Source organism: Lepidochelys olivacea (genome assembly GCF_965140295.1).
Source record: "Lepidochelys olivacea isolate rLepOli2 genome assembly, chromosome: 8".
NCBI classification, from domain to species: Eukaryota; Metazoa; Chordata; order Testudines; family Cheloniidae; genus Lepidochelys; species Lepidochelys olivacea.
Window position 1 is genome coordinate 39,863,984 of NC_140418.1, and position 26,231 is coordinate 39,890,214.

Genomic DNA, 26,231 nt, shown 5'->3' on the forward strand with positions numbered 1-26,231 from the left:
CCATTTCAGGGCAGGTGTGGGGGGAACACCCTATCACATCCTCACTGTTAAAAATGTATGCCTAATTTCCAGCCTGAATGTGTCTAGCTTCAACTTCCAGCCATTGGATCGTGTTATCCTTTCTCTGTTCAACTGAGGAGCCCATTGTAAATATTTGTTCCCCGTGTAGGTACTTACAGACTGTGATCAAGTCTGCTTTTCACCTTCTCTTTGTTAAACTAAACAGGTTGAGCTCTTTGAGTCTATCACTATCAGGCAGATTTTCTAAACCTTTAATCATTCTCGTGGCTCTTCTCTGACACCGCTCCAATCTATCAACATCCTTCTTGAATTGTGGACACCAGAACCAGACACAGGATTCCAGCAGCAGTCGGACCACTGCCAAATCCAGAGATAAAATAACCTCTTTGCTCCTACTTGAGATTCCCCTGTTATGCATCCCAGGATCCAATTAGCTCTTTTGGCCACAGCATCAGGCTGGGAGCTGCTGTCCAGCTAATTATTAATACCCTCCTCCTTCCCCTGCCCACCAAATCTTTTCCCCTGGATAGAGTCCCTGTCTTGTAGGTAGGGCCCACATTCTTTGTTCCTAGATACACACATTTACATTTAGCTGTATTAAAACACATGTTGTTTCCTTGCACGCAGCTTATCAAGCAATCCAGATCACTCAGTATCCATGACCTGTCCTCATCATTATTTACTATGCCCCAGTTTTTGTTTCATCTGCAAATTTTATCAGTGTTGATTTTATATTTTCTCCCAGGTCATTGATAAAAAATGTTAAAGAGTGTATGGCCAAGAACTGACCCCTGTGGGAGCTCACCCATTCAGTGATGATTCCCCATTTACAAACACATTTTGAGACCAATCAGTTAGTTAGTTTTTAATCCATTTAATGTGTGTCACGTTAATTTTAGTTTTTTAGTCAAGATGCCTTACAGATGTCTAAGAATGTATATATATTATAAAAGCTCTGAGACTTGGTGTTGTTTTTGCTGGCAAGCAGGTCTATTATGGGAATTCCCCACTGGCTGAACACCAGCTCCAAGATGGACCCTGGCAGTGACTGGGGACAGACTGTCTTCTTAGGAAGTCCGCTAGAAGTTGCTGACGCTTGGTAGGTGAAGATCCATTGGGGTTATTCTGTGTCAGTGGCACCATGTCCGGATACCTTACTGGCAAAGTGGTGATGGCAAAGTGGCAAAGCTGCTTGTGTGTTTATGTAGTATATTGATGTCACAGAGTGGGAATTTTTCATAATATTTTATATGAATATTGTGTGTGCCTCAGTTTCCCCTATGTGCTGCATGGTTAACTAGGTGGGGGAAAAGATCGTTTACTCTTTGCAGAGGTCCAGGTGTGATGGATGCCTGGCTGTCTGGGGCCTGGGCTCATGCTCATGGAAAGTCCCAGAAAACAATGCCCAATTGGCCACTCCAGTTGCCCAGAAATTTGGTACCTAGCAACTAACGACCACAGTTGGCCGACCCCTCTGCAGAAAGGCAGCCAGGTGTGACCAGCTAAGTAGGAGGCCAGGTGAACAATGACAAAGGACTGGGGAGAGACCAGGTGGGGGGATTAAGTGTGGGCTGCTGAAGGCAGAGAGATGCTTCTTGACTGGGACTAAGGAGGGGTCAGGAGAGCACTGGGGTCTGGAGGAACCCAGACCGAACTTTGCTGTAACTTTCCATTCTCTATGTTAACTAAGGACTCTCTACGCCGTGTTCCAAACATCTAATGAACTCTCCTGATTTTACAGTGCTCCAGAGCCAGGAAGCTGGGACTGCATGGCTCCCTTTGGGTGTGTAAGTCTCCCTCCCATGTCCAGTCCAGGTGGACTCACTGCAGGGACCTCACGGCGTGAAGTAGGACAGCGGAAGTCTCTGAGGTTCCACCTCAGAAGGTGGTGAAGCCCAGGGACGTACCCAGAGAGAAAGTGTGACCCTTTGGGGGATGACACACTGAGGGGTCCTCCAAGAAACTGTTCCAGAGCCAGGCCTGTGGATCTGCAACAATTGCAGATGTCTGTCAAGATCTGCACTATGGAAATCCATAGAACAGGTAGGAATGCCATGCAAGCTAGTCTGATGACCCAGAGCTCCACCATGTTTATGTGATGTCCCACGTCTGCAGTGGACCAGCTCCCTGCATTTGTACATGGTCCAGGTGGGCTCCCCAGCCTGTAGGAGCCGTGTAAGATGTGTCCAGTATCAAAAGTCATTGTTGGGGAAGGGACCGAGACAAAACCTCCCTTCGCACATTTTGGAGGGCCTACCCAGTGTGACAGGATCCCTGGGGTGCAGCCTGGGACTGTGGGACCACTGTGCCCCCTTAACTCTCTCCAGCCTGGGCTGTCTCTCTCAATGCCTTGCTAGTGACCAGCAGCAAACCCCTCCAGGTGCTGTGATCACTCAGCACAACAGCATGTGGAGCCCCACACACCCAGCTAGATAGCATGAATGCTCCCAGAGCCACTCATGAATCTCACAAAGAAAGGCACCAAAGCCAAATCCCCCAGCTCCCAGTACTGTACCCCAGGACTATACCATCTTGCACTGCTCAGGACGAGCAATGCAGATGTCTTAATTGGTTCACTACTTCATCAATGTAAAATGGATATACACCAGCCTTGGCAAAACCTGAGCAGATTTGCCACACACTTCATACAAACTCACTGGTAAAGATAAACAGTTAAACAAATTTATTGACTACAAAAGATAGATTTTTAAGTGATATTAAGTGATAGGCAAAAAGTTAGAGTTAGTTACCAAAAGTAAAGAAAATATATCCACGCAGTCTAAACTCTCAACCCTATTAGACTGGGCAACATCTAGATTAAGCAGTTTTTCTCACCCCACTGGATACTGCAGTCCTTAATATACAGGTTTGTTCCTTAAACCTGGGCCAATCTCCTGTGTTGGAGTCTTGTTTTCTTCTCAGTGTCTTAGTTGCTTGCAGAGTAGTTGGGGCAGGAGAAAAGGCCCTGCATGTGGCCACTGTGTCAGTTTTATACACTCAGTCCTATGTGCTTGGGGAGCACAAGTCCAGGCACATCTGGGGGCATTGCTGAGTCTCCAGGCAAGGTTGAGCAATTTCCCTGGTGGGCCTCATGCAGGTGAGTCATCGAATTGTAGCTCCCTTGCTGGACAATGGCTGTTGATGGGTTGTTTCACACCCCACATGGGTGTTGATTACTTTCCTTGCTGTTGCCTCTGTGGAGCTAATATCTGGCTGATTCCACAATTTACCACATGTTTTAGTGACAACCATACAACACAATTCTCGTAGTTTCATATGCCTGAATGACATACATATATGGATAGAGAAATGATTTTCAGCAGATCATGACCTTTCCCCTGATACCTTACAAGGCATTCTTTATATGTGAGATCACAATTATATAAAAATGAGGGATATGGAGGTTACAAGATGCTCCCCCAAGGTACAGTATGTCACACACACCCATTCAGCTTTGAGATGACATGAGCTGGGATGTGACTTTCTTGATCATCTGGCATCTCATTGGGGAGTAGATGGACCTGAGCCAAAGCTGAAGGGGCCAGAGGTGAAGTCTGGCAAGCGTTGGCGTGTAAGTGCCCCGGACATGCTGCCTCGCCATGTGAAGCAAAGCTGGATCATGTGGTTGGGTCTGATTATATTCCACTTAGTAACAGTAACAATGGTAGCAATCTGTCCTCCAGAAGATAATTCCTGGCTAACCTGGAAGCAACCATGGCTCCTATGAGCTCTATTGCCTGTGATGGGGTGAGGGAAGATTTTTCACAGTACACAAGGAGGCCCGCAGAGAGAGAGCATATTTGGGGTTTGCTGTCATCTCTTATGGGGCTCTGTCCCTAATCAGCCAGTCATCCAGGTCAGGGCAGATATGGCTACCTCCCCTCCTCTGCATGCAGCCTCCACTGCTAGACATTTCTCAACAACTCTCAGTGCCGTAGAGAGTCTGTAGAGAGTACCTTGTGATGGCAGTTGCTGGGCCGCAGCGCAGATCTGCGGTACTTCCTGGGTGCTTCGTGGAATTTCACATCCTACAAATTGAGTGCCGTGAGCCAGTCTGAGACTGCAGAGACTGTGGAATGATGGAGGCTAAGGCTACCACCCAATCTCAGGCAGTGGAGCATTTGTTCAGTTGCCTCCATTCTAGGACAGGCCAACCCTTTTTTCTTCAGGTTAAAGACATATCAGGAGTAGATGCTTCTTCCCCTAGAATCCTGTGATAATTCTTCTGTGGCTCCCAGACAAAGCAACAAGGCCATTCACTTCTGTTTGCAATAGGTTCTTGTGAGAAGGATCCCTGAAGAGGGCTGGGACATGGGGACAGGGGTGGATCAGGGGGAGAGTATGGTAATAGATGAGGTGACAACATCTAGCACCCATTCACTAGCTGTAATCATAGCCCAAGCCAGTGGAAGGGGAAGGAGGGGGCTTTCAAAGATGATGGTGGGCTTTAGGTTGGTGTTAGAGACTGGGCCATGGGTGGGCAGGGCTAGTGGCCAGAGCAGAAGCTAGGAAGAGGATCCAAACCAAGGGTCAGGGCTGGAGTCAGGACCCGGAGTCAGGGAGAGGAAGCTTGAACTATGAGAAAGGTGAGGTAGCGGGGACTGAGCAGGAGCAAGGCAGGGGAACAAGGCAGGAACAGAAGTAGGAATATGGCTTGAGCAAGCCAGGAGCAAGATGAGGAGCTGCAGACTCAGGGAGCATCACAGCTGCAGGTTTAAATGCATGGAGCAGCCAGAAAACTGCTGCTGCTACTGGGCTTAAAAGCCATCCAGCCGTCCTTCCTGCCCAGTCAGGTGGCGCAGTCAATCAGACAGCCTGCACAGGCCAGTGGTGCTTGTTGGGTGGCCAGGAGACAGATTCTGCCATAGGCCCTGATCCCTGACGTTTGGCTCCGGTACGGCTCCCAGCAGTCCCGTCAAGACTGCTACCTCTGCAAGGATGCTGGTGTGTGAGGGAGAAGAGCAATCACCTCCTGGAGTCAGGGCCTCCTCCTGGGAGGGTACTGCAGCTGTCAAGTCTGGAGTAGGAAGGGTATCTCTGCCTTGGTGGGGCTGGTGTTTGCATGGCTTGTGATGCGGTGTAAATCCCTGATTGCAGGCTGGCCCTCGAATCCTTCAGGCAGTGGAGCCCTTCGTCTGCTTGGCTGCTGAAATGGCAGGTCCTGCATGGTGCACTGCACCTCCCGTGGGATGCCAGACACTTGGGGCCAGGAGGCCTTTTTTGGGGTGACTGCCATGGCCATCAACCTGGCAGCTGTGTCCACTGGGCCATGGCCACTTGTCAGGCTGTGTGTGTGGCCGTTTCACCCTCATTAATGAACTCTCTGAGTTCCTGCCCATTGTCCTGTGGTGGGAGTTTGTCAGGAAAGGGGCCACTTGCTCCCCTCTGAGGAAATGATAGTTCATGCTCATGGCCTGATCGGTCGTGACCCAGCACTGTAATACTGCAGAGCAATAGGCCTTGTGCCCCAGGAGTCCAGTTTCTGATGTCCCTTCCCTTTTGGGTGCCACTTGTAGACCTGGATTTTTCCTGCACTGGATTAGGATGGCACAAACGTATTCAAAGCCCTTTTATTGAACCTGCTACCTCTTTCTGATCCTTTTGCACAAGGGAGGAAGAGTCACCAGGGTCTGCCAAAGTCCTTCGCTGGCTCGAGTCTGCCCTCGTTGTTGGGGAGGGCAATTTAGCTGGGGTCAAGGGGCTAAGGATGTCAAAGACCTTGTGAGACAAGGTCGGGGAGGGGATATCTTTTATTGGACCATCTGCTGTTGGTGAGAGAGACAAGCTTTCAAGCCACAACAGAGCTCTGCTTCAGGGCTGGGAAAGGTACCCCAAGCATCACCCTTGCCCAGACCTGAAGAAAAGCTCTGTGTGGATCAAAAGCTTGTCTCTCTCACCAACAGAAGTTGGTACAATAAAAGATATCCCCTCCCTCACCTAGTCTCTCTCACCTCCCGGGACTGACATGGCTACAACACCACAGCAGACAAAAAGCTTGTAGGACTTTTCCTGGATTCTAGGGGTTTTGATGGCCCCGGTCTCTGCAATCTGGGACAACTTTGAAGTTGTCAGGTGCCCTTGTCAGGGCAAATTCCTCACCTCGTCTGGTGATTGTGATGACTTCTTCACAAGAGAGAGAGATGCTGCCTGTGTCTGGCTCTGACATGGGAAGCCTCATTATTGACATCACTGAGGAGCAAGGTCTTCTCCTCTTCCATGAGACCTGGGAGGGAGATCTGCTCCATCCTGCACGTGATGGTGCTCCCAGTAGTACCAAGGTGGCATGCTGCACAAGTATTGTCTAGCTTGAGAATGATCTGCACACTGCCACTCATGCTTTTCCTGTGATGGAGTCCTGTGTGATCCCTCTGATTGTATAGGAGACAGGACCTGGCTTAGCATTGGGGAAAACGCATGGGTCAGCCAGGGCAATGATGAGTATATGTCCTTCAATGGTAGCATGTTGGACAGCGTGACCCTTGCCAGCCACAGTCTCAATGTGGGGAGTGGCCTTAGTGGAGATAGGGATTCCTCCACCAAAATGTCTCTTGGCATCATGATGAGCTTGGGCCTCAGGGTCAGTGCCAATGTGAGCATGGACGGGTTGGAGGTTTGTCACTAGGGGACTGGTGTTTATATCTTTCCATCTGAGATGAGCCGGGATGGTGCTCAGAGCTATACTTCTACCCAGAACCTGTCCACGCCTATCTCTTGAGGCTAGTCTTTGGAGCTCGGTCCATCAGTGCCCAGGGTTGATGCCAGGGTTGCCAGTACAGAGAGTGCTGGTTCTGGGGATGCTGGTGCCAAAGCAGATGGCGGTGTGGAGGCTGCCCATGCTGGGGTTGCCAGTGCCAATGTTTTCAGCAGCTTTTTCTCATTGTTGGATTGTGGGTGCCTGCTAGAGGGGGCACTTGGCGGGGACAACTTCTTTGGCTCTGGTTTGGGTGTGGCTGTGTCCTCTGGGTCAGAAGTGGCCCTCTAGCATGCTCTAATAGACGCAGTTTCAGATGAGCATGTCTGCACTTATGGAAGAAAAGGAGCAGCAAATGGGGAGCAGCAAACAGAGCATCGGTTTGGAATGTGGCTCTCCCCAGGGCACAAGAGGCCGTGGCTGTGGCCATCTGCGAGTGAGAGGAGCCCACCCGAAGATGGGCAGATCTTAGATCCAGATGTTTTAGATTCCCCCATTAGGTGTGGCAGTCTGCACACAGAGCCAGGCCCCGCTGTATGAGGGGTGTCCAGGGCAGCTTCCAGGGGTACACGTCCAGGACTGTGCATCAGGGGTGGGAGGAAGGAGTCATCCTTTCCTCTCCTTTTCTTGGTTGTTTTCAGTCCCATCAGGTCTGTTTGATAAGCAGGATTCTGTGGTGGGTTTTGTTTATAAATCAGGATTAGCAAGCTCCACAGACAGCAGCAGGTCAGATGCTCATTGGGTCCCCTCTCGCTGCTCTGAGCAGTAAGAGGAAACTGAGGGAGGCCTGTGGTTGCTCCATCCTCATTCCCTCGCACAGGGACACAAGAAGGTGCAGGGCTCATGCATGGCCCTGACAGACACAGCCGTCCTCCCCATGAGGCACATGTTCACCTAAAGTAGGATCCACACTGACACATACTGAAAGCAAAGGGGGTACGCTATCATATGCCCTTCCAGACAGGAATTTGGGTAGAGTCAGACAGAAAAGGACAAGCTGGTGCTGGCCACCTCCTCTACCTTCCCAACAGGGTTTTTCTATTAGTGGCTAATTTATTTTTGCAGAAGTTAGTTAGGTGCCTGTATCCCCCTGGGACTCTCCCTGCGGTTCCTAGCTCCTGTATCTCCTGGGACTGGTGGGGCTCCCAGCTGCCCATATGTCCCTTGCATTAATCACTGGCTTCCCTCTCAGGGTTCAGGCCAGGCCCTGCCAGGAGCAGATGTGAGGTGTCAGTGAATGGTGCAATCCCAGCTCCACAGGAGGTGCTCAAAGCCCAAGCAGGGAGGGGGAGCGTCAGGGCTTCTGACTGGGCTGGGCAGGCAAATCAGATGGAATCAGCCAGCCATTTTTTCCATGTCATTTAGCCTTAAGTATGAGTGAGACAGAGCTTGTGAGTTTGTGCCATTGGGGCCAGATCCCCCCAGATGATGTACTGCCTGGGGTCTGACCCTTCTTTCCGTGTCAGCAGTAATGGAACTGAGGGGGGCTGCCGCACCCCATGGCTCGAAATGGTTTCCATGAAATACAGGGTTTACAGTTTGGTTCAATGGCTCTCAGCTCCCCCACTGTAAACATTGTTCCAACTCCCCTGTGTCCTTGCCTGCTCAGGGGCTGCCCTTTCAGCTCCTGTGTTTGAGCCAGAGAGCGTGCAAGGGCCTGGGTCAAGGACAAAGGAAGTGGAGTGTGTAAAACACTAGGAGCCTGTGAAAAAGGCTGGGGAGATCCCCTCCAGGCCAGCAGCATTGTCAGAGCCAGGAACTTTTCCAGAGAAACTGAAGGTCAGAGCCATGCCCAAGTACAGAAAGATGGCCATTCACAGCATTTCTAGCTGCTTTCACTTGGCTTTACCTGGGTTTCCTTTAGGGGTCTGATTTGCCTTGGCAGGTACTGGGAGCTGTTCCCCAGAGAAGCGGAAGTGAGCACTGGGGAGGGGTAGAGGGAGGGGGCCCACTTCCAGCATTCAACCGCAGACTTTGGCTTGAGGGGTCCATCAGATGGTGGGATCACAGCCTGAGCAAAGATGGAACCTAGGCATGAAGACAGGAGATGCGTTTGTGGGGACTGAGCTAGCTGGAGGGCTGGGGCTTCCACCAGCCTGCCGCATCTCTGGGCCTCCCATCGCTGCAGAAGCTGGGCCAGATCTGCATTTGCAGCGGCCGACACAAGCTGCCTCTGTTTTCCTATTTTTGTTATTTTTGAGAGGATATTTTAGTGCTGAGCGCATTCCCTCCTGTTGCCATGGCAGCCGTGACAGGGGTTATATACCGTGAGAAAAATACCAAAATTAATGAGTGAGTGAAAGTGCAGCCGAGAGAAAAACAAGGTTAAAAAAAGAGTTAAAACAGTAATAAAAACAATCTCTCAATAATTCGGCAGCAGGCATCCTGCAGGCAGGAGAGAGAGAGAGAGACCATTCCAAGAGTGCATGCTTCAGCCTCCACCACAAACCCAGCACAGAGGCATATACCCCACAATCAGAGCAACGCCTTCCCAGCTACAACCCACAATCAGCACAACACCTCCCCAGCTACATCCTACAATCAGTGCAACATCTTCTTTGCTACACCCCAGACACTGATGAGTCTCCCTTGGGATCCCAGTTATGGTCTGGATCCTGGCTGGAGTCTCCAAGCCTCCCTCTATCTCTGCACCCGTACGTTATCAGGAGTGGAGGTAGGCATGAGGGGAGCAGTTCTTTCATGTTGCTCATTTCCTTGTGTTTAGTTTTGGGGATCTTTTGTTTTTAATTGGAGGAACGAATGCATTGTCAGAACATCTGGGTTATTAGCATTTGCTGCCCAAATCCAGGCTGCTGCCTCTCTCGAGGAGCCCAGAGCAGATGAGAGAGAACAGAAGAGCCTTTGAACTCCTCACAGCAGACAGCAGACAGGTTTGCTGCGTGTGTGTTGGGGAGGGGGTATTTATTCTCTTGTAAGGTTCATTTGCTTGCCTTGTTTCCCTTTCTTCTTGCTTTCCCAGAGATTTATCTGGATGCTCTTCACTTGCAGGCTTTGTTCTTCTGACAAGGCCCCAGTGGCCCTGAGGAGCAGCTGTCTCTGTGTGATGCCAGAGCAGACCAGCCTGGGGTATCCTGCCTGGGCCATACTGCAGCCTCAGCACCCTCCTGGAGGGTGAACTGGGCCAGGGGCCTGGGAGACTGATTTTCCATGGCGGTTATTGAGAGGGGTCCTTGGGGACGGAGATGGAAACCAAATGCTATGTCCTGGATTTGGGGGACTCCCTCATAATGGTTCAACTTGCCTGGCCTGGGACCAGCACTAGCACCAGGATGGGAGGAGGAAAGGGGAGTGAAGGCAAGAGGTGGGGTGGGCAAAAGGGCAGGGGCTCCCCATGGGACATGACCAGCACCTTGCTTGGCCCCATTTTCAAATGCCAATTGGCACAGAGAGAAAAATGTCCCTGCCTCCCCTGCACTCTCGTGCTGCCAGTGCCGATGCCCTATGCTATGGAATTATCCTGACAGCTCCCCTTCTTAGAGGACATCGGGTCGTTGGTCTGACTGTCACCCAGGCTTCAGCTCATCGAGTCTGATAAGCCTCAGCTGACTGGTCAGATTCCCAGCCAGGGTGCTGCACTGGGCTACCTGGTTTAGGCCCTGCCCAGGGTGGCACCTGCACTTGGCACTGCACACCCAGACAGCGGGCAGTGCAATGCACTGTACGGGTTGGCATGCAGCACAAAGGAGCACAGTGACTGGTGGAACCCATTCCAATGCAGACACCTGGAGAACGTGTCCAATATGTTGGAAGAGGTGCCCATGGTGATATGCCCACCCAGGTCTCTGTACAGGATGGCATATATGCATGTATGTCACCCCTGGCCTCGGAAGCAGCATTACATAAGAATGGCCATACTGGGTCCATCTAACCAACAGTAGGCAGTGGCAGATGCTTCAGAGGGAATGAACAGAACAGGATCAAGTGCTCCATCCCCTGTCACCCAGGCAATGACACCTCAGGGAATGGTTCCTATCAGTGCTGGGCTCCAGACTTTGGGGACAGACCAGAAAAAAATGAGTCCTGATTCCATCACATTATTTCTTCAATGCTTTTACAGTTGGGGCCATGTGTGAATAGGCACTTGCAGACACCCTCCAGGCCTGTGCAAATGCACAGTCGAAGCAGGGATGCATTTGCAGTCTCCCTCCCTTATGTACAATTTGTACAAAATGTACAATTTTGGGAACCAGACATGCAATTTAGCCACATATTTTTGAAAATATGGGCCTCCAACTGTCACGGAGTGTGGGGGAGTCCAGGCCCTGCACCCCTCTTCCTGGGATTCACTGAGACTCTCAGACAGCCAGTAAAACAGAAGGTTTATTGGACAACAGGAACACAGTCCAAAACAGAGCTTGTGGGTACAACCAGGACACCTCAGTCAAGTCCTTCTGGGGGAGCAGGGAGCTTAGACCCCAGCCCTGGGGTTCCCTGCGTTCCTCCACCCAGCACCAAACTGAAACTAAACCCCCCCCAGCAGGTTCCCTTCTGCAGCCTGTGTTCACATTCCTGGGCAGAGGTGTTACCTCCCCCTCCCGGCTCAGGTGACAGGATCTCAGGTCTCCCATCCCCAGCGCACATTCCCAGGTCAACACTCCCCGCTCCCTGCTGCGTCCCATCATCACACCAACATATCTCAGATGTTGGGGCTTCTGCCCTGAGTTTATATCCATGGTTCCATAGTGTCTCTTAATGGAACCCATCTTGAATCTTCAGGGCTCACCTAAGACAGTGCTTCAGACTATCGGCCTCTCTCTGCTTCTGGATCTTGGCCCCTTCTCTGAAGCCCTATAATGAAGGCAGCTGTTTGCATTCTGTCTCTAGGCTTGTTATTCCCTCTCTTTAATAATACAGTTATGAATAATAATAAATAATCCCTGGCTCTCAGCCAGCTCTGATTTCACCAGCTCCCTTTGCAGAGGGGCATTGACCTTCAGGGGGTCTGGTCTCCTCCGATTTTGATGTCTTCTGCTGATTGGATTGCAGGTGAATTTACACGAAAGAAAAACCTGGCCCAGCTGGGCAGGAGCAGAGAAGTTTGCCATTAAAAAGATCCAGGAAAGCCTCTGAGTTCCCTGGGAGGGCAAGACCCCCACCCCAAGAGGAACCAGTTCCTGACAACTCTCTGCCTCCCTCCCCTGCCCACCAGGAAGGGAACCACGCTTCGGTGCCGCCCGCTGAAACTCAGCCAGGAAGAGGCGGATGGATTCCTCCTCGGAGAAGGAGCCTTGAACCACGGCCAGGGCTGCCGGAGCCGGCTCCATGGAAGGAAAAAGCAGCCTCTAAAAGATGGTGCAGTGGGTCATCAAAGGCGAGGTGACAGCAAGTGTGCGAGGAGAGGGGCGGGGGGCTGTGCTGTGCATGCAACAGGTTCATGGAGCTCAGCAGGAAGTAGGGCTCCTCCGTGCCGCCCACGCCCTCAGCGGCGGGAGAGCGGAGCAGGAGCTCCATCCCTGGGCAATAAATCTAGCTGTCAATCCGCTCCTGGGCAGGGATGTGAAGAACTGCCTCCTCCCCCCCGCCCTACCGCTCCGAGCCCCCAGCCTACAGATTTCACTCGGCACCAGAGAGCACCTAGCCTGTCTGGTCAGCCACCCCGCCCTTGGCCAGGAGAGTCCCCGCGCAGCTCGGCTGAATGCTGCAGAGACTGACTCCAGGCTGCAAAGGCAGGCAATTCGCTCGCACATTAACGGAGCAGAGGGGCCAGGTGTCACTGGAGCGGCTGGCACAGGGAATGGACTGCCCTAGAGCACACGGGCTGTGGGGCGTAGCCCTGACAAGGAATTGTCTCCCCTCCCCCCATCAGGCTGCCATACACAAGAGGTTCCAAGAAGTGCAAACAAGGTGCCTGACCCAGCCCTGTAGTGGGGGAGGGGGGAGTTGCACTGTCAGTGGGGAACCTGCAGCTGCTCAGCTCTGCCCAGCGGGGGTCTGACGCCTGTAAGAAGAGCGTACGTGACTCACCAGGGTGCTGACACCGGCTCAGTGACCTGCTCTTTTGCCACCTTGGCACCCCCGGACCTGGGGCAGGGCTCCAAGCCGCAGCCAGGCAGCCTGTCCCCGCCGGCCCAGGGTCACTGACTCAGGAACGGGGCATATACTAGCTCTGCGCCTTGGCCCACAGCAGGCCCGCGGAAGCCAGAGCTGTTTGTTGGGAGGAGCTGAGCATCCCTGGGCTCCTCCCTAGCTGCATTTCTTGAAGGGGCGGCTGCTGGCTGGGCTGAGAGCGGCGGGGCACACTCACCAGGGGCCGGTGGCAGGGCCTCGACCAACCCCTCTCCTAGCTCCCCAGCGGGCTAGTGAAGCCAAATTCTGGCCTGCTGTTCCATGGGCAACACCTGGCTCTGGCCCCTTCACTGAGCTGCGCTCCGGGCTCCGGCTGGCAGGGAAGCCCAGGGTGGGAAGGGGCTTGTGGGGGAGAAGGGCAGCCGCGCAAGGTCTGTTGCGGGTGAGGGACCGGTCGCGTGCGCTGCTCATAGGGCTCCTCTGCTCCAGGGGAGCGCACCGGCTCGTTGGGAGCCGTGGGCAGCATCTCAAGCAGCTCCAGGAGCGCAGCTCTGCCTTGGAGTCATGGGGCCAATTCCTCCCGCTCCCACGGGGGAAGGGCTGGGCGGGCCGGGCAGCTCCTTGGCCCCCGGAGAGGCGGGATGGGTTGGGGGGGGGGCAGCCGCGGACGCGCCGGCCATTGGGCTGCCCCGGGGCCGGAGCTCTGCGGAGTGGTGGACAACTGGGCGCTGGCTCCGCTCTCCAGCGAGGCTTTCGGGGACACGTTGCTCAGTCCCCAGAGAACTGGAGGTCGCTCCGGGGCTCTGCCCTAAGCGCTAGCGCAGGGCTGGGGTCTGGCTTGGTTCCTGGGGAGATTAGCCATGCGCGCACCGATCCGCCCCCGGCCGGGCAGTGCAGGTGGCGGCCCGGGCCGGCTGCTCGCAGGGGAACAGGCGGGTAGCTCCGGCTCCGACCCACCGCAGCGCAAGCTAGAGGCTCCAACTGCCTCCCAGCCGCAGAACTCGGCGGATCCGCTGAGCCCCCGCCCCGCCGGGCTCCACCTCCCGGTGCTGGCGGCAGCAAGAGGCGGAGCAGCAAGGGGGAGGGGGCTAGGTCGGCTCGGTGCGTCCCTGGCACAGCCTCACACACGCCGAGAGCCGGACACTGCGACGGACACGGCTGCGCCAGCCCCGCTTGCCGAGCCGGGAGGGAGCCGCAGCCCCGACCGGCCGCCCCGGGTCCCCCGGGATTCCGCCTATTTCGTGGGGAACCAGCCGGAGGCGCGGAGCGGAGCCGGTCCCGGCAGGGGCAGGGGATGGAGAAGCCGGAGGAGCAGCGCACACGGCGCTCCCCGCAACCAAGTAAGAGCCGCAGCCGGAAGCCTGCCCGGTGCTCGGTGCCCCAGCGCGGCTGGACCCGGGAGCCCCCAGTTGCCCCACAGCGATGCCTCTGTGTGTGTCGGAATGCGGGAGTGCGCGGGTCTTCCTGGCCGGGTCCGCGCGGGCAGGGAGCGAGGCGGGGGCCGGGTCTCGGGGACCAGGCGGCTGCGCTGGCTGCTGGGGCTGCGGGTTGCGTCCAAGTGCGGGGCAGCTGGGTGCCCGGGAAGGGGGAGTGGAGCCCAGAAGCGATGCTGAGTAGCGAGGCGGATGCTGCGCCCAGCGAAGGAGGGACGCGCCTCCCGGCAGCCGGGCGAGGGAGAAGGGGCCAGGAGCGGCTGCCCTTCCGCCGCTTGTGCGGCCACCAACTTTCTTTCCAGGCTCTGTGCTGAGCTCTGTGCTGAGCCGTGATCAGAGGCTGCCCGGGGATCGGAGCCTTATTGGGGGCGCAGCCGCCCCGTCCCCGCCATGGGCTCCCGGGCTTCACCCGTCTCGTCCCTGGAGATTCCCGTGGCTTGTTGGGCGGGGAGCTCCCCCTCTCCTCGGCACCAAGGGTGGATCGCGGAGCTGCCCTAGCCCGAGCCAGGGCCGGGAGGGGTGGAGCTGCTTGCGCCAGGGGCTCTCGCCGGCTGCTCAGGGCCGGGGCCCGGGGCTGGCGAAGCGAAAGGGCTGCCGGGCTGCGCGCTGCAGTGCCCTGGCGTCGCCTGACCGGACAGCAGCGCCGCACGCGGCTCCTGACACTTGTTGTGCTGCTGCCTCCATCCCCGGGAGAGGCTGCCCAGAGCCCGCCAGGAGACCAGCGCCTCCCCGATCGCCCACCGTGGCGGAAACGGGCTCATCTGCATCGCTCCCCACTGGCCGCCGAGCTCCCGACCTGCCCTATAGCTTCCCCAGGAAAACCAAGCCTGCTTCGGGTGCGGGCAAATGCTGCTGTAAGTGCCAGAAAGGGAGTGGGAGCGCGCGCGCGCGCGCGATCGCCGCTGGCACAGTGTGTGTGCGCGCCACTGGCATGGGGTGAGTGATGTGTTTGTGCGCGCGCGCCACTGGCATGGGGTGTGTGATGTGTTTGTGTGTGAGCGCCACTGGCATGGGGTGTGTGATGTGTTTGTGCGCGCGCGCCACTGGCATGGAGTGAGTGATGTGTTTGTGTGTGAGCGCCACTGGCATGGGGTGTGTGATGTGTTTGTGTGTGAGCGCCACTGGCATGGGGTGAGTGATGTGTTTGTGCGAGAGCGCCACTGGCATGGGGTGTGTGATGTGTTTGTGTGTGAGCGCCACTGGCATGGGGTGTGTGATGTGTTTGTGTGTGAGCGCCACTGGCATGGGGTGAGTGATGTGTTTGTGTGTGAGCGCCACTGGCATGGGGTGAGTGATGTGTTTGTGTGTGAGCGCCACTGGCATGGGGTGTGTGATGTGTTTGTGCGCGCGCGCCACTGGCATGGGGTGTGTGATGTGTTTGTGCGCGCGTGCCACTGGCATGGGGTGTGTGATGTGTTTGTGCGAGAGCGCCACTGGCATGGGGTGTGTGATGTGTTTGTGTGTGAGCGCCACTGGCATGGGGTGTGTGATGTGTTTGTGTGCGTGCGCGCCACTGGCATGGGGTGTGTGATGTGTTTGTGCGCGCGCGCCACTGGCATGGGGTGTGTGATGTGTTTGTGTGTGAGCGCCACTGGCATGGGGTGTGTGTATGTGCCACTAGCGCTGCGTGTGTGTGTGCCTGTGAACGAGAAGGTACCAGGGAAAGCAGGTGTCCCTTTCTAAATGGCCCAAGCGAACCCTTATCCACCGCTTTCCTTGCCTGGCCCTAGCTCCGTGACGGCAGCTTTGGGATTTGGCCAGGGATTAGTTCCCCGAGAGCTTGTAGAGTGTGTGCCCCTCCCCGCGCGCGTGTGCCTTGCCCCTGGGTGCGTAGTGGGAAGGGGGGGGGTGACCGGACCTGGCATTTCCCCTTTAATCCCTTTCCCCCTTTTTTCTGGAGTCACTACCCAGTTGCCAGCCTCCCTCTGGGACTCAGCTCCCTCAGGGTTCTCGCCCAGGGCCAGGCTGTGCTAAGTCCTGACAGCTCCAGCCTGGCGTGGCTAAGGTTGGGAGGGCTGGTCAGTGCTGGAAGTGCCCCGGCTCTGGGGCAAGTGGGCAAGGCAGGGCAGGTGCGATCTCGTGCATAGTGTAATGTGACTGTGGGTGTCAGGCTCCAGGCCGCTGGTGCCTGCTTCGCAAATCTTGCTCCCTCTGTGCCTAGGAATGGTCTGGGGGTTCCTGCTGCCTGTAGCTGCTGTGGTGGGGGTGGGCCTGAGAGCCCTGGGCAGGGACTTGCTGTGGTGGGATGCACAGGTGTGATTCTCCCTTGCCCTGTTTCAGGCTACTTGGCCAGGCAGCACTGCCTGTAGCTATGGCTGCCAGGATGAGATCTTGTTTTTAGTTGCTTGTTGGTATGATTTTACCAAACGCCAAATCTTCAGGCTGGAATTTCTCACACTCGCTGTCTGCCTTCCGGCTGGATCTTTTGGAAGGGTTCAGCTCAAAGGGCTCAGCCATTTCTGAGAAATACCATGTTTGACCATGTTAGAAACATTCCCACTGCTGTTGGGTTGAGAAGCTCTGTCACCACCATGCTTGGGGGTTAAGGCTTGAAAGGGGGTCACTCCAATGCTGGGGAGGTGCCTTTTGCTGTTCCTGGGAAAAAACACCCAAATTTGGTCAAGTGAAAAGCCTTTGAAAAATCTTAGTGTGCACATGCTCAGTAGAGAGAGGTTCAGCCTCTAAAATCTCAAAGATTCTGTCTGAACTGAGCATGCTACAGCCTAGGACTGCAGGGCCTGAGCAGGACTTTCCCTGCTGTTTCTCCCCCAAAGGCCAGAGGCTGCTGTGGAGCAGGGGAGCTGTCTGTCCTATGCCCTCAGTGCCCCCTGCTGTGTCCAGGCAGGAGGAGGAAAAGGGTGTGGCAGGTACTCATAAGAAGGGATGGAACAGAATGGGGGGCGGAAGATGGCAGTGGGGACAGAACAAGGTAGTGGAGGGAGGGGGCAGGAGCCATGCGGGGGGGGAATAGGATCAGGGTGTGAGCATGGCAGGAGCTGGGGACAGATGCGGGGGATGGCAGCAGGGAAGGGGAAATGGGGGGAGAGTGGCAGGACCATGAACTCTGGAGTGGGAGGCTAGGAGCAGAGCTGGGAGTAAGTAGGGGCAGGAAGACAGGAGATAGCAGCAGGGAGAGGGACAAGGTGAAATGGGGCAGAGAGATCTGTAACCACTAGAGAACACTCCCCTCCAGAACCTGGGACTGAATCCAGGATTCCTTGGTTTCAACTTTACTGTTCAGCAAGTATGTGTGAAACCCACTGGTAAAGTATGTCTCCAGCCCCCTCTAGTGGTAGGTCCATATTGAGGTTGACAACCTACTACTGCTATCAGTGAATGTTAGCTTACATGGTGGAGGACTGTGCTAAGGATCCCAGACCCACTGATGACCCACGTTGGTGTCGGTACAGTTTTACACAAGGAAATTAGTGTTTTTTTCAATTGTTAAGTTTTTTAAAAGTAGGAAATAACATCTGCAAAGGAACATTAAGGTTGCAAAGTCAAGCACTCAAAATTAGGGAATGCCTGAATTAATTTTGCATGTAATCTTAATTCAGTCCTCTTGTACCTATGCATTATGATACAGCCTTTAATTATGTGTTCACGTACTTGCTTTTTGCACTGGGCCCCTGTCTCCTTCAGTGCACAGGGCGGATCTGCTCTAGGGATGAATCAGGGTTGTGTAGTGAAGGAGGCTGCTTTCTGTGGAGCCCCTGCCTCCTCTGCTGCAGAGGTTGGAGAGTGGGGAGGGAGTGAGGTGGTAGTGGGGGGAGGGGTTGCAGGAAGAGAAAGGATGGTTTCACTGTGGCAGTTGAATACTGCCTTTAGGACTGGGGTCTCTCCCTCTCTCTGGAATAGGGTCTGTAGCCTGCATGAGGTGTAGGGTAAACTGGAATCTGCACAGGTGGCAACTTAGGTGTTTCTCATTGTGGGGCATCTGGCTTAGGACACCTTAGGCCAAAGCTGCAGAAGTGCTGAGTGCTCACAGCTGCAGCTGAAGTCCACTGGAGCTGTGCTTTGAACATACTAGATCGGGGTCAGCAACCTTTCAGAAGTGGTGTGCCGAGGCTTCATTTATTCACTCTAAATTAAGGTTTTGCGTGCCAGTAATACATTTTAATGTTTTTAGAAGGTCTCTTTGTATAAGTCTGTAATATATAACTAAACTATTGTTGTATGTAAAGTAAATAAGCTTTTTAAAATGTTTAAGAAGCTTCATTTAAAATTAAATTAAAATGCAGATCTTATCAGTTTAGTGTGATCTTTGCCCTTGCTTTTCCTTGCTGAGTTTTCCAATGTCTGGCACGTATTTGGATACTTTAAGCTGCACACAGGCTTCTGAGTGATCAGTTGTTAACCAGCTCCAAGAGGGACAGAGGACAGATTTCATGTGTGAAAATACCTGTTCACACAGGTATGTGGATCCAAATGCTGAAAGCATTGCAAATGCAATTTTCTTCAAACAGTTAAATTTCACTGACAGGGACGTCCAGCTGGTCAGTACAGAGGCTCAACAATCTCTCTCGGTAACTTCAAGTACACTCCACAGAACTCCAAACTTAGATGCCCACAATTCTGAGCTTTTTAACTGAATGAGCTGCATTTCGGAAATCTTCAACACCCATCCACTGAAATACAGACAGATGCAAGTCGCTTTTGTTGAAGTTTTCAGGTTTAATTATAAAAGAAAGCATTGGGCCAAATCACTGGAAATCTTGAAATCTGTCTGAAAATTCTGATTCCAGTTCTTGCATGTACATTCTAATCTCAACATCAAACGCAGTGTGCTGTTCCACGTGGCGTCATAGTGATGTCAGCAGCAAATCAAGACTTAAAAATATCCCAGTACAGTGGCGCTGGAACAATTTTTGTTGTTGCTGAGCCCCCTCTTGCTGAGCCCCCTCTTGCTCCTGTCTGCACCCCTCACTGCCCCAGGCTGGGGCCAGTGGGTCACAGCTGGTGGTAGCTGCAGAGCCCTGGGCTGGCGGCCGGGACCCCAGGCTGACAGCAGAGCCCCCCCGACCGGTGGCTGGGACTCGGGGCCGGCAGTCGGCTAAACGGGGCCAGCGGATGGAACCCCAGCTGGCAGGGGGCCGGCAGCCGGTATCCCAGGCCGCCTTTGGCACATGCCATAGGTTGCCTACCCCGTACTAGATGTTAGCGAATGTTAAGATTGGGCCTTCTCAGATTTGGGCATCTAAAATTTGTTCAACACCTTTGGCAGTTTTGGCCTTAAACTCTCTGCTTCTCTTCCCCATGTGCAAAATAGGGACAACATCCCCTCTACCTGACAGGCATTGTGAAGACACATTCATTAATGTGTGTGAAGCACTCAGATGCTGTAGTGATGAGCAATATAGAAAAGCCCCGGAGGAAATGAATTATTCTTTATTCAGGTCATGGTTTGAGTGGTGTGCAGTAAATAAGACCTGGGGCCATGCAGTGAATGATGAGGATAAACAGAAGTATTGAACATGGAGCACTGTCCACTATGTGCCCTGAATGAGGCAGGGTCCTGTGGAAACAACAGTATGTGAGCATGTAATCCAAGACTGTCTCCTAATGCCCACGCACAAAGGGGATTAATGAAGGTCCCACAGGGAACCTTAATTCTGGCATTTCTTAACTTTTGAGTTCTGGACTTTGCAACCCTCATGTTTCTGTACACAGCGCCTTGGGTGTAATTCTGTAGAGGTTCTGATCCCACCCTCATCACAGCAGTATCTGAGCACCTTCTGATGGTGCATTGAGTGATGCCATGTGTGGTTTGCTCTGTTGCTCACCCTCTTTCTGGGGGAGAGTTGTGTGTGCAGTGGAGTGGTTTGGGTTGTAAATGGTAACTGCTCCCGGTGTTCAGCGGTGCAGGTGGGTTGTAGGAGCGTGCCTGGCTCTCTGAGCAGAAGCTGGGGAGATCTGGTACAGTCCTTAGCTCCTGGAGGAATTGGTTCCAGTGCATCCTGAACAGATGAGCTTTACCATTGGTGGACAGCTTCACTGTGTCCAAGGGGCCGCGCTGTTGGTCATGATTCTCAGGCTGGAGCTCTGCAGCATGTCATTCAGAGCCATGCAGTGAGTGGGAGTTGTTCACGCACCCTCTCTGCACCAGCAGAGGATGGTGGGGGACCAGAGGCAAAAATACAGCGCCTGCTCAGGCCAAGGTGAATTGTCCTGCGAGTGAGTGTTGGTCCGTGTTCTGCCTCTGGCTCCTGCTGCAGTGAGAGAGGTAGCAGGGTGAGTGCTGGGCTTGCCCAGCCCCACTAGTGGTCACAGTGGAAGCTGCTGGGTGCAGAGCCCTGCGAGACACCTGGCCCGGAGCCTAGGAATGGCTGACTCAGGTTGCCTGCTAGGCACAGGGACTGCCTTACCCTATGACTTTCACCTTTGCCCCAAACCTCACCCAATGGGAATGACAGTTGGAACCCATGCCTAGAATAAACAAATATGGGGAAACAACCTCTGGGAGCAGCTCCAGGCCCAGCTGCAGCTCCAAAAGGGCCTCACCAGGGAACTCAATAGATCCCGACCGACTCTTGGGGTCTGTCCAACTGGGACTCCCCCAGGCCCGGTGGTTAGATAGTATTTGTTTGTCTTGCTCCATACGCGGCCATTTTCTAAGATACTACCGAGCAATAGGGTGCCTGAGAAGGGCACGCACACTTGCGGTCCAGGCATGTGGCACACTGTGGTTGCTGTCAGCCTTTTGCCTTCCTCTGGGAGCCATTCTCCACCAAAGCTGATTTTGCTCTGTTTCTTCTCTGTGCCTGGCAATGTGCTTCTCCTGGGTCAGGGCTGAGTCTCGGTGTTGATGTCCCTTGCCTTGTTACTGGGAGGGGCTTGTTTTGCTCTCACACTTTGCCAGGACAAATGGGCCTGCCCCACACATGGGCAGCTCCTGGGCTGGATGCTCCTGCCATCCCAGAGCCCCCTGTCTCACTCATGCTGCCAGGGAGGGGTGGATTTCTTAGTCCTGCGTGAAAGGCACTTAGCAAAGCGGGACAGCTCTTCCAGGGAGGGAGAGCCAGGCCCCACGGCTGGGAGCCTGGGAGCAGGGCTGCTAAGACTTCCCTGTGATTGTCATCTGTGCTTGTGGAAGAGGCTGTGGTCTGTGCAGGAGAGGAGGGGCTGCACAGGGTCCCCTCTGCTGGGCTGGGGTCAGGGACTTGTGATGGGCTGTGAGCTAGTGGCTCGAGGACTGCGCTAAACTGTGTGGCACCCTAGCTGCTCTTGGCACTGCCTGTTGCCCCACTCACTTATTCAGGGGAGCACGGGCCCACCCAGGGTCAGAGCACCATGTAGCAGAGTGGGGGTGGGGAACTGAGGGATTCCCTGGGGTGGGGGGGAGGAGAGCTCACAATGAATGGGAGTGGGGTAGTACCCCATGGGATCACTTTGTGCTGTGGACGGAGACTCAACTCGCTATGTGTGGGGGAGTGGGGCTGGCCATATGTGGGGGAAGGGTAGCATGGGGGCTGGCTCTGTGTTGGGGGGCAGCTTACTGAGTGTGTGGGTGGAAAGAGAAGGGCTGGGGGAGTTGGCCGTGTGGGGGGTGGTCTGGAGCTTACATGGGAGAGGGGTCTTCTGGGCTGGAGGGATCCTTGTGCTTGGGGTTCCCATTGCTCAGGTGTTGCCTCCCACAGGCTTGAAGCTGCAGCATCTCTCTAGGGGCTGTGCTCGTTGCCAGGCAGCTGTAACCCTCCCCAATGCCCCCCATCCTATGGGCACTCGGAGACGCTCCCTGCTGGATAGGGTGAGGTTTGGGAAGGGCACTGCCAAGGGTCCTGTGCTCTGACCCACTGGGGCCTGGCACTGCTCGTGGGGTTGATTTTCAGGGAAGGCAGTGAGGCCAGGCATGCTTGGAGGGGCTGGACCAGGTAGGCATCTCTCTTGCCATTATCTCAGCTGCAGCCCCAAAGGGTGTGCCTGGGACTGAGGGAAGGGGAGGTGGAACTCTGTAGGGGAGTGGGGTGTTGTTCTCATGGGCATCTCCTGCTGTTTTCTCGGCCCTTCCCTTGCAGAGCCTGCCTGTTCAGAGAAGAGCTCGGAGCTTAGAGCTGAAGGTAGCAGCCAGGATGGGGGGCTGAATGTCATGGGGGAGGAGTGAGGGGTTCAAGCCTTGTGCCCGGGGGAGATGCTGGCTCTTAGTGCAGTAACTGAACCAGGAAGAACTGGAGAGGAGGGAATTGTGTGTTTCGGGGTTGAGGTGGGAGGTGTGTGTATGGTGGAGGTTTGGGGTTGTGTGGGGTGCGTAGTGGATAGTGTTGAGGGGCTGGGGGCTGCAGTGTGGGGAGGGAGGAGTACGGCATTGCATGTCTGTTCATCACAGGAGGTGTTTCTGTGGAGGCGTGAGGCTGGGGCATGGGCAGGGTGATGGGTTGCGGGGAGCAGTGCTGTATGTGGGTCCCTGGGAAATAGGGGGTGTGGGGCCATGATTCTGGTTCTGGACAGTCATGCTAGAGGTTGGCAAGTTTGTATAGTGCTTGCGTTCAGGTGCTTGGCTGGGATTGTGTTGTTTCTAGGGAGGAAGTTGATGCGTGTATGTGTCAGGTACATGGCTTTCACTGTGGGCTGCTTATTGGATCTGTATTGGTAGTCAAGCCCTCTGTCTCTTGGGACGCTCCGGTGTGTTGGTGGGGGTCAGACAGTGTGTGAGTGTCGGGGGGAGGTTACTCTGTGTGTGTGTGTGTGCGTGCATGGAGGGTGTCAGACAGTGTGTGTGTGTGCGCGTTTGGTGGGGGGTCAGACAGTGTGTGTGTGTGTAGGGGGGGAGGTTATTTTGTGTATGTATATGTGCAGAGGGAGTCAGTGTGTGCGTGTTGGGGGGAGGTTACTGTGTGTGTGTGTGCGTGGCGGAGGTCAGACAGTGTGTGTGTGTGTTGGGGTGATGTTACTATGTGTGTTGGAGGGGTCAGACAGTGTGTGTTTGGGGGAGGCTACTGTGTGTGTGCTGGTGGTGGTCAGTCTGCGTATCTTAGGGGATCAGACAGTGTGTGTAGTCGGTAGGTTACTGTGTGTGTTGGCGCGGGTCAGACTGTGTGTGTGTGTTGGAGAGAGTTTACTGTGTGTGTGTGTGTGTTGGAGGCAGTCAGACTGTGTGTGTTGGGGGAGGTTACTCTGTGTGTGTGTATGTGTGTTGGTGGGGGTCAGACACTGTACGTGTTGGAGGTCAGACTGTGTGTTGGAGGAGGTTACTGTGTGTGTTGGTGGGGGTCAGACTGTGTGTGTTTGTTGGCAAGGTGTGTGTGTGTTGGAGGTGGTCAGACTGTCTCTATGTGTTGGGGGGAGGTTACTGTGCTTGTGTATCTTGTGGGGCCGGGATAATGAGGAGGGGAGGGGTCTCACCTTGCCTCTCTGCCCCCCACCTGGTGTATGCCCACAGCTCGTACCAGTGTGAGCAGGGGTGGGGCCCCAGCCTGCCCTGTGTAGCCAGGGAGCCCAGCTCGGGGCCAGCACAGCAGTGCTGTGGGGGTTGCACTCCACATGGGGCAGTGCTGAGGTTAGGAGCTGCTTTATGGGGTGGCCCCAGTGCCCTGAGAGTCTCTTCTCCTGTCTGCTGTAATGCAGCCCCCAGGGGCCAGGAGTCAGGACTGGGTCTGTGTGTGTGTGGGCGCAGTTTGTGTCACTGCAGCATGGGGGGTAAGCGTGCGCTTGTAGCAGGTGTCTGTGCCGCACGGGGGGGGGGGTGCACTTGTAGCGTGTGTCGCTGCAGTGCTGGGGGGGGCACCGTGTCACTGTAGTGCCGGGGTGTGGGTGGGAAGCTCATAGCATGAGTCACCATAGCACAGGGTGTGTGTGCGGTCGTAGCATGTGTCACTGCAGCACTGGGGGGGCGTTGCACACTTGTAGTGTGTCGCTGCAATGTCCGGGTGGAGGCACTTGCTCACAGCATGTCGCTGCAGCGCTGGCGGGGGGTGGGGGGGCAGGGTCTCTGGTCTGCGCCGCGAAGCTGTCTCTCTGGCTAGAGCACGTGATGCAGTGTGTCACTGCAGTGCCAGGGGGAGGGGGTGCATGCTCATACCATGTGTCACTGCAGTGCCGGGGGGGGGGAGGGAGAGGGGAGGCGCTTGCTCACAGCGTGTCACTGCAGTGCCGGGATGGGGACACTCATAGTGTGAGTCACTGTAGGGTGGGGGTGGGGATGGGGATGGGGTGCGCTCGTAGCATGTGTCACTGCAGCACTGGGGGGGTTGCACACTTGTAGCGTGTCACTGGAGTGCCAGGGTGGAGGCACCTGCTCGCTTACAGCATGTTGCTGGAGTGCTGTGGGGGATGCAGGGTCTCTGGTCTGCGCCTCGAGGCTGTCTCTCTGGCTAGAGCATGCTGTGCACTGCAGGCGGAAGCCCTCTGCAGCATGCCCTGCGTGCATCTACCTGGGTACAGTGTCTGTTCGCACTGTGACTAGCTGGTGGGCAGGGACAGGCGTGGGGCTGGGTTTCAGTGCCTGTGTCCTTACGCAGGCAGGGCTTGCAGGAGCCTTTCCCCTGGGCACCGATGTTGGGGGGTTGCAGAGGGCTGCTGGAAATCAGCTCCTGTGACTAGCTCAGCAGGGAGGTGAGTGTGTGGAGCAGGGAAGTGCTCAGCTGCTTCATGGCTGGCAATAGGACTGGGGTTTCTCATTCCTAGCCAGGTTGGACATGGAGTGGCAGCGAATGGGGCCTGTGGGGAGTGAGGAGGCCCAAGGGATGGAGCATGCTGTCCCTAATCTGTGGTGTCTTTGCTTCCTTGCAGCCCCTGTCCAGCACAGGATGACGTGGCTGGCAGCCTGCCTGGGCCTGTGGCTCTTCCTGCAGCTCCCCATCTTGGGCGCTGGGACACGCGTGGTCTACAAAGTGCAGGAGGAACAGCCGCCCAACACACTCATTGGGAGCTTGGCTGCCGACTACGGCTTTCCTGACGTGGGGCACCTCTACAAGTTGGAAGTGGGGGCCCCCTACCTGCGTGTGGATGGCAAGACTGGGGACATTTACACCACGGAGACCTCCATCGACCGAGAGAGCCTGCGGGAGTGCCAGAGCCAGTTCCCAGGGGACCGCTGCTTCTTGGAGTTCGAGGTGTCCATCACGGACCTGAAGATGAACAGCAGCCCACGCCTGCTGGAGGGGCAGATCGAGGTGCTGGACATCAACGACAACACGCCCAACTTTGCCTCACCCGTCATCACGCTGGCCATTCCTGAGAACACCAACATTGGGGCACTCTTCCCCATCCCCCTGGCCATGGACCGTGATGCAGGAGCCAATGGGGTGGCCTCCTACGAGCTCCTGGCTGGGCCTGAGGCGCAGGAGCTCTTTGGCCTACAGGTGGCTGAGGATCAGGATGAGAAGCAGCCACAGCTGATTGTCATGGGGAACCTGGACCGAGAGCAGTGGGACTCCTATGACCTGACCATCAAGGTGCAGGATGGAGGCAGCCCACCACGGGCAAGCAGCGCCCTGCTGCGCATAACCATCCTGGACATGAACGACAACACCCCCAAGTTCGAGAAGGCCCTGTACGAGGCGGAGCTCTCGGAGAACAGCCCCGTGGGGCACTCCGTCCTTCAGGTGAGCATGCAGCGGGGCACCAAGCATCGCGCACAAGCTGCACCACCCAGGCCAGCTTCCCACTTTCTTCATCAGTGTTCAAAGGGGGGGTGTGGAGCAGCTGGAGTGTCTCTATATTACTTACTATGATTATTATTTATTAGGTGTATTATGGGAACACTAAGGAGGCCCAGTCACGGACCAGGCCCACATTGCAGTAGGCACTGTACATTATTAGGAGTATTACAGTATCTCTCATCGGCTCCAGTCATGGCTCAGCCCCCTGTGGCCCCAGATGCTGTACAAACACAGAACAAAAAGAACAGTCTTTGTCCCAAAGGCCTCACAGTCTGTCTGTCTGGAAATGTGCTGAGGCACCACCGGGGACCTGGTTTCAGGCATGGCATGATCACAAGTGGCAGGGGTTTTGTTAGTTAGGTTTTGTAAGTTGGTAAGATTAGGAATGGAAAAGAAGTGGGGGAAGGCCAGGGCTGGGCTAGCAGGGGCTGCAGGTCAGGATAGAGGGGCACTGGCAGCGCT

At 55.1% G+C, this 26,231-nt stretch overlaps 1 protein-coding gene across 5 annotated transcripts in view; it reads left to right on the plus strand.

Annotated features, from left to right (window-relative positions):
- The first annotated feature begins 13,868 nt into the window (after positions 1–13,868).
- The window catches only part of PCDH1 (protocadherin 1), a 190,479-nt gene continuing 178,116 nt past the window's right edge, over positions 13,869–26,231 (plus strand). For 3 of the 5 annotated variants that reach the window (XM_084636548.1, XM_084636546.1, XM_084636549.1), the window contains exons 1-2: positions 23,045–23,168; positions 24,898–25,712. In XM_084636548.1, the coding sequence (XP_084492674.1) occupies positions 23,054–23,168; positions 24,898–25,712 (930 nt within the window). In that variant the 5' untranslated portion in view covers positions 23,045–23,053. Of the gene's footprint in view, positions 14,080–14,721; positions 15,027–23,044; positions 23,169–24,897; positions 25,713–26,231 lie in introns of those variants that run through there. The other 2 variants (XM_084636547.1, XM_084636550.1) reach the window with 2 other exon arrangements.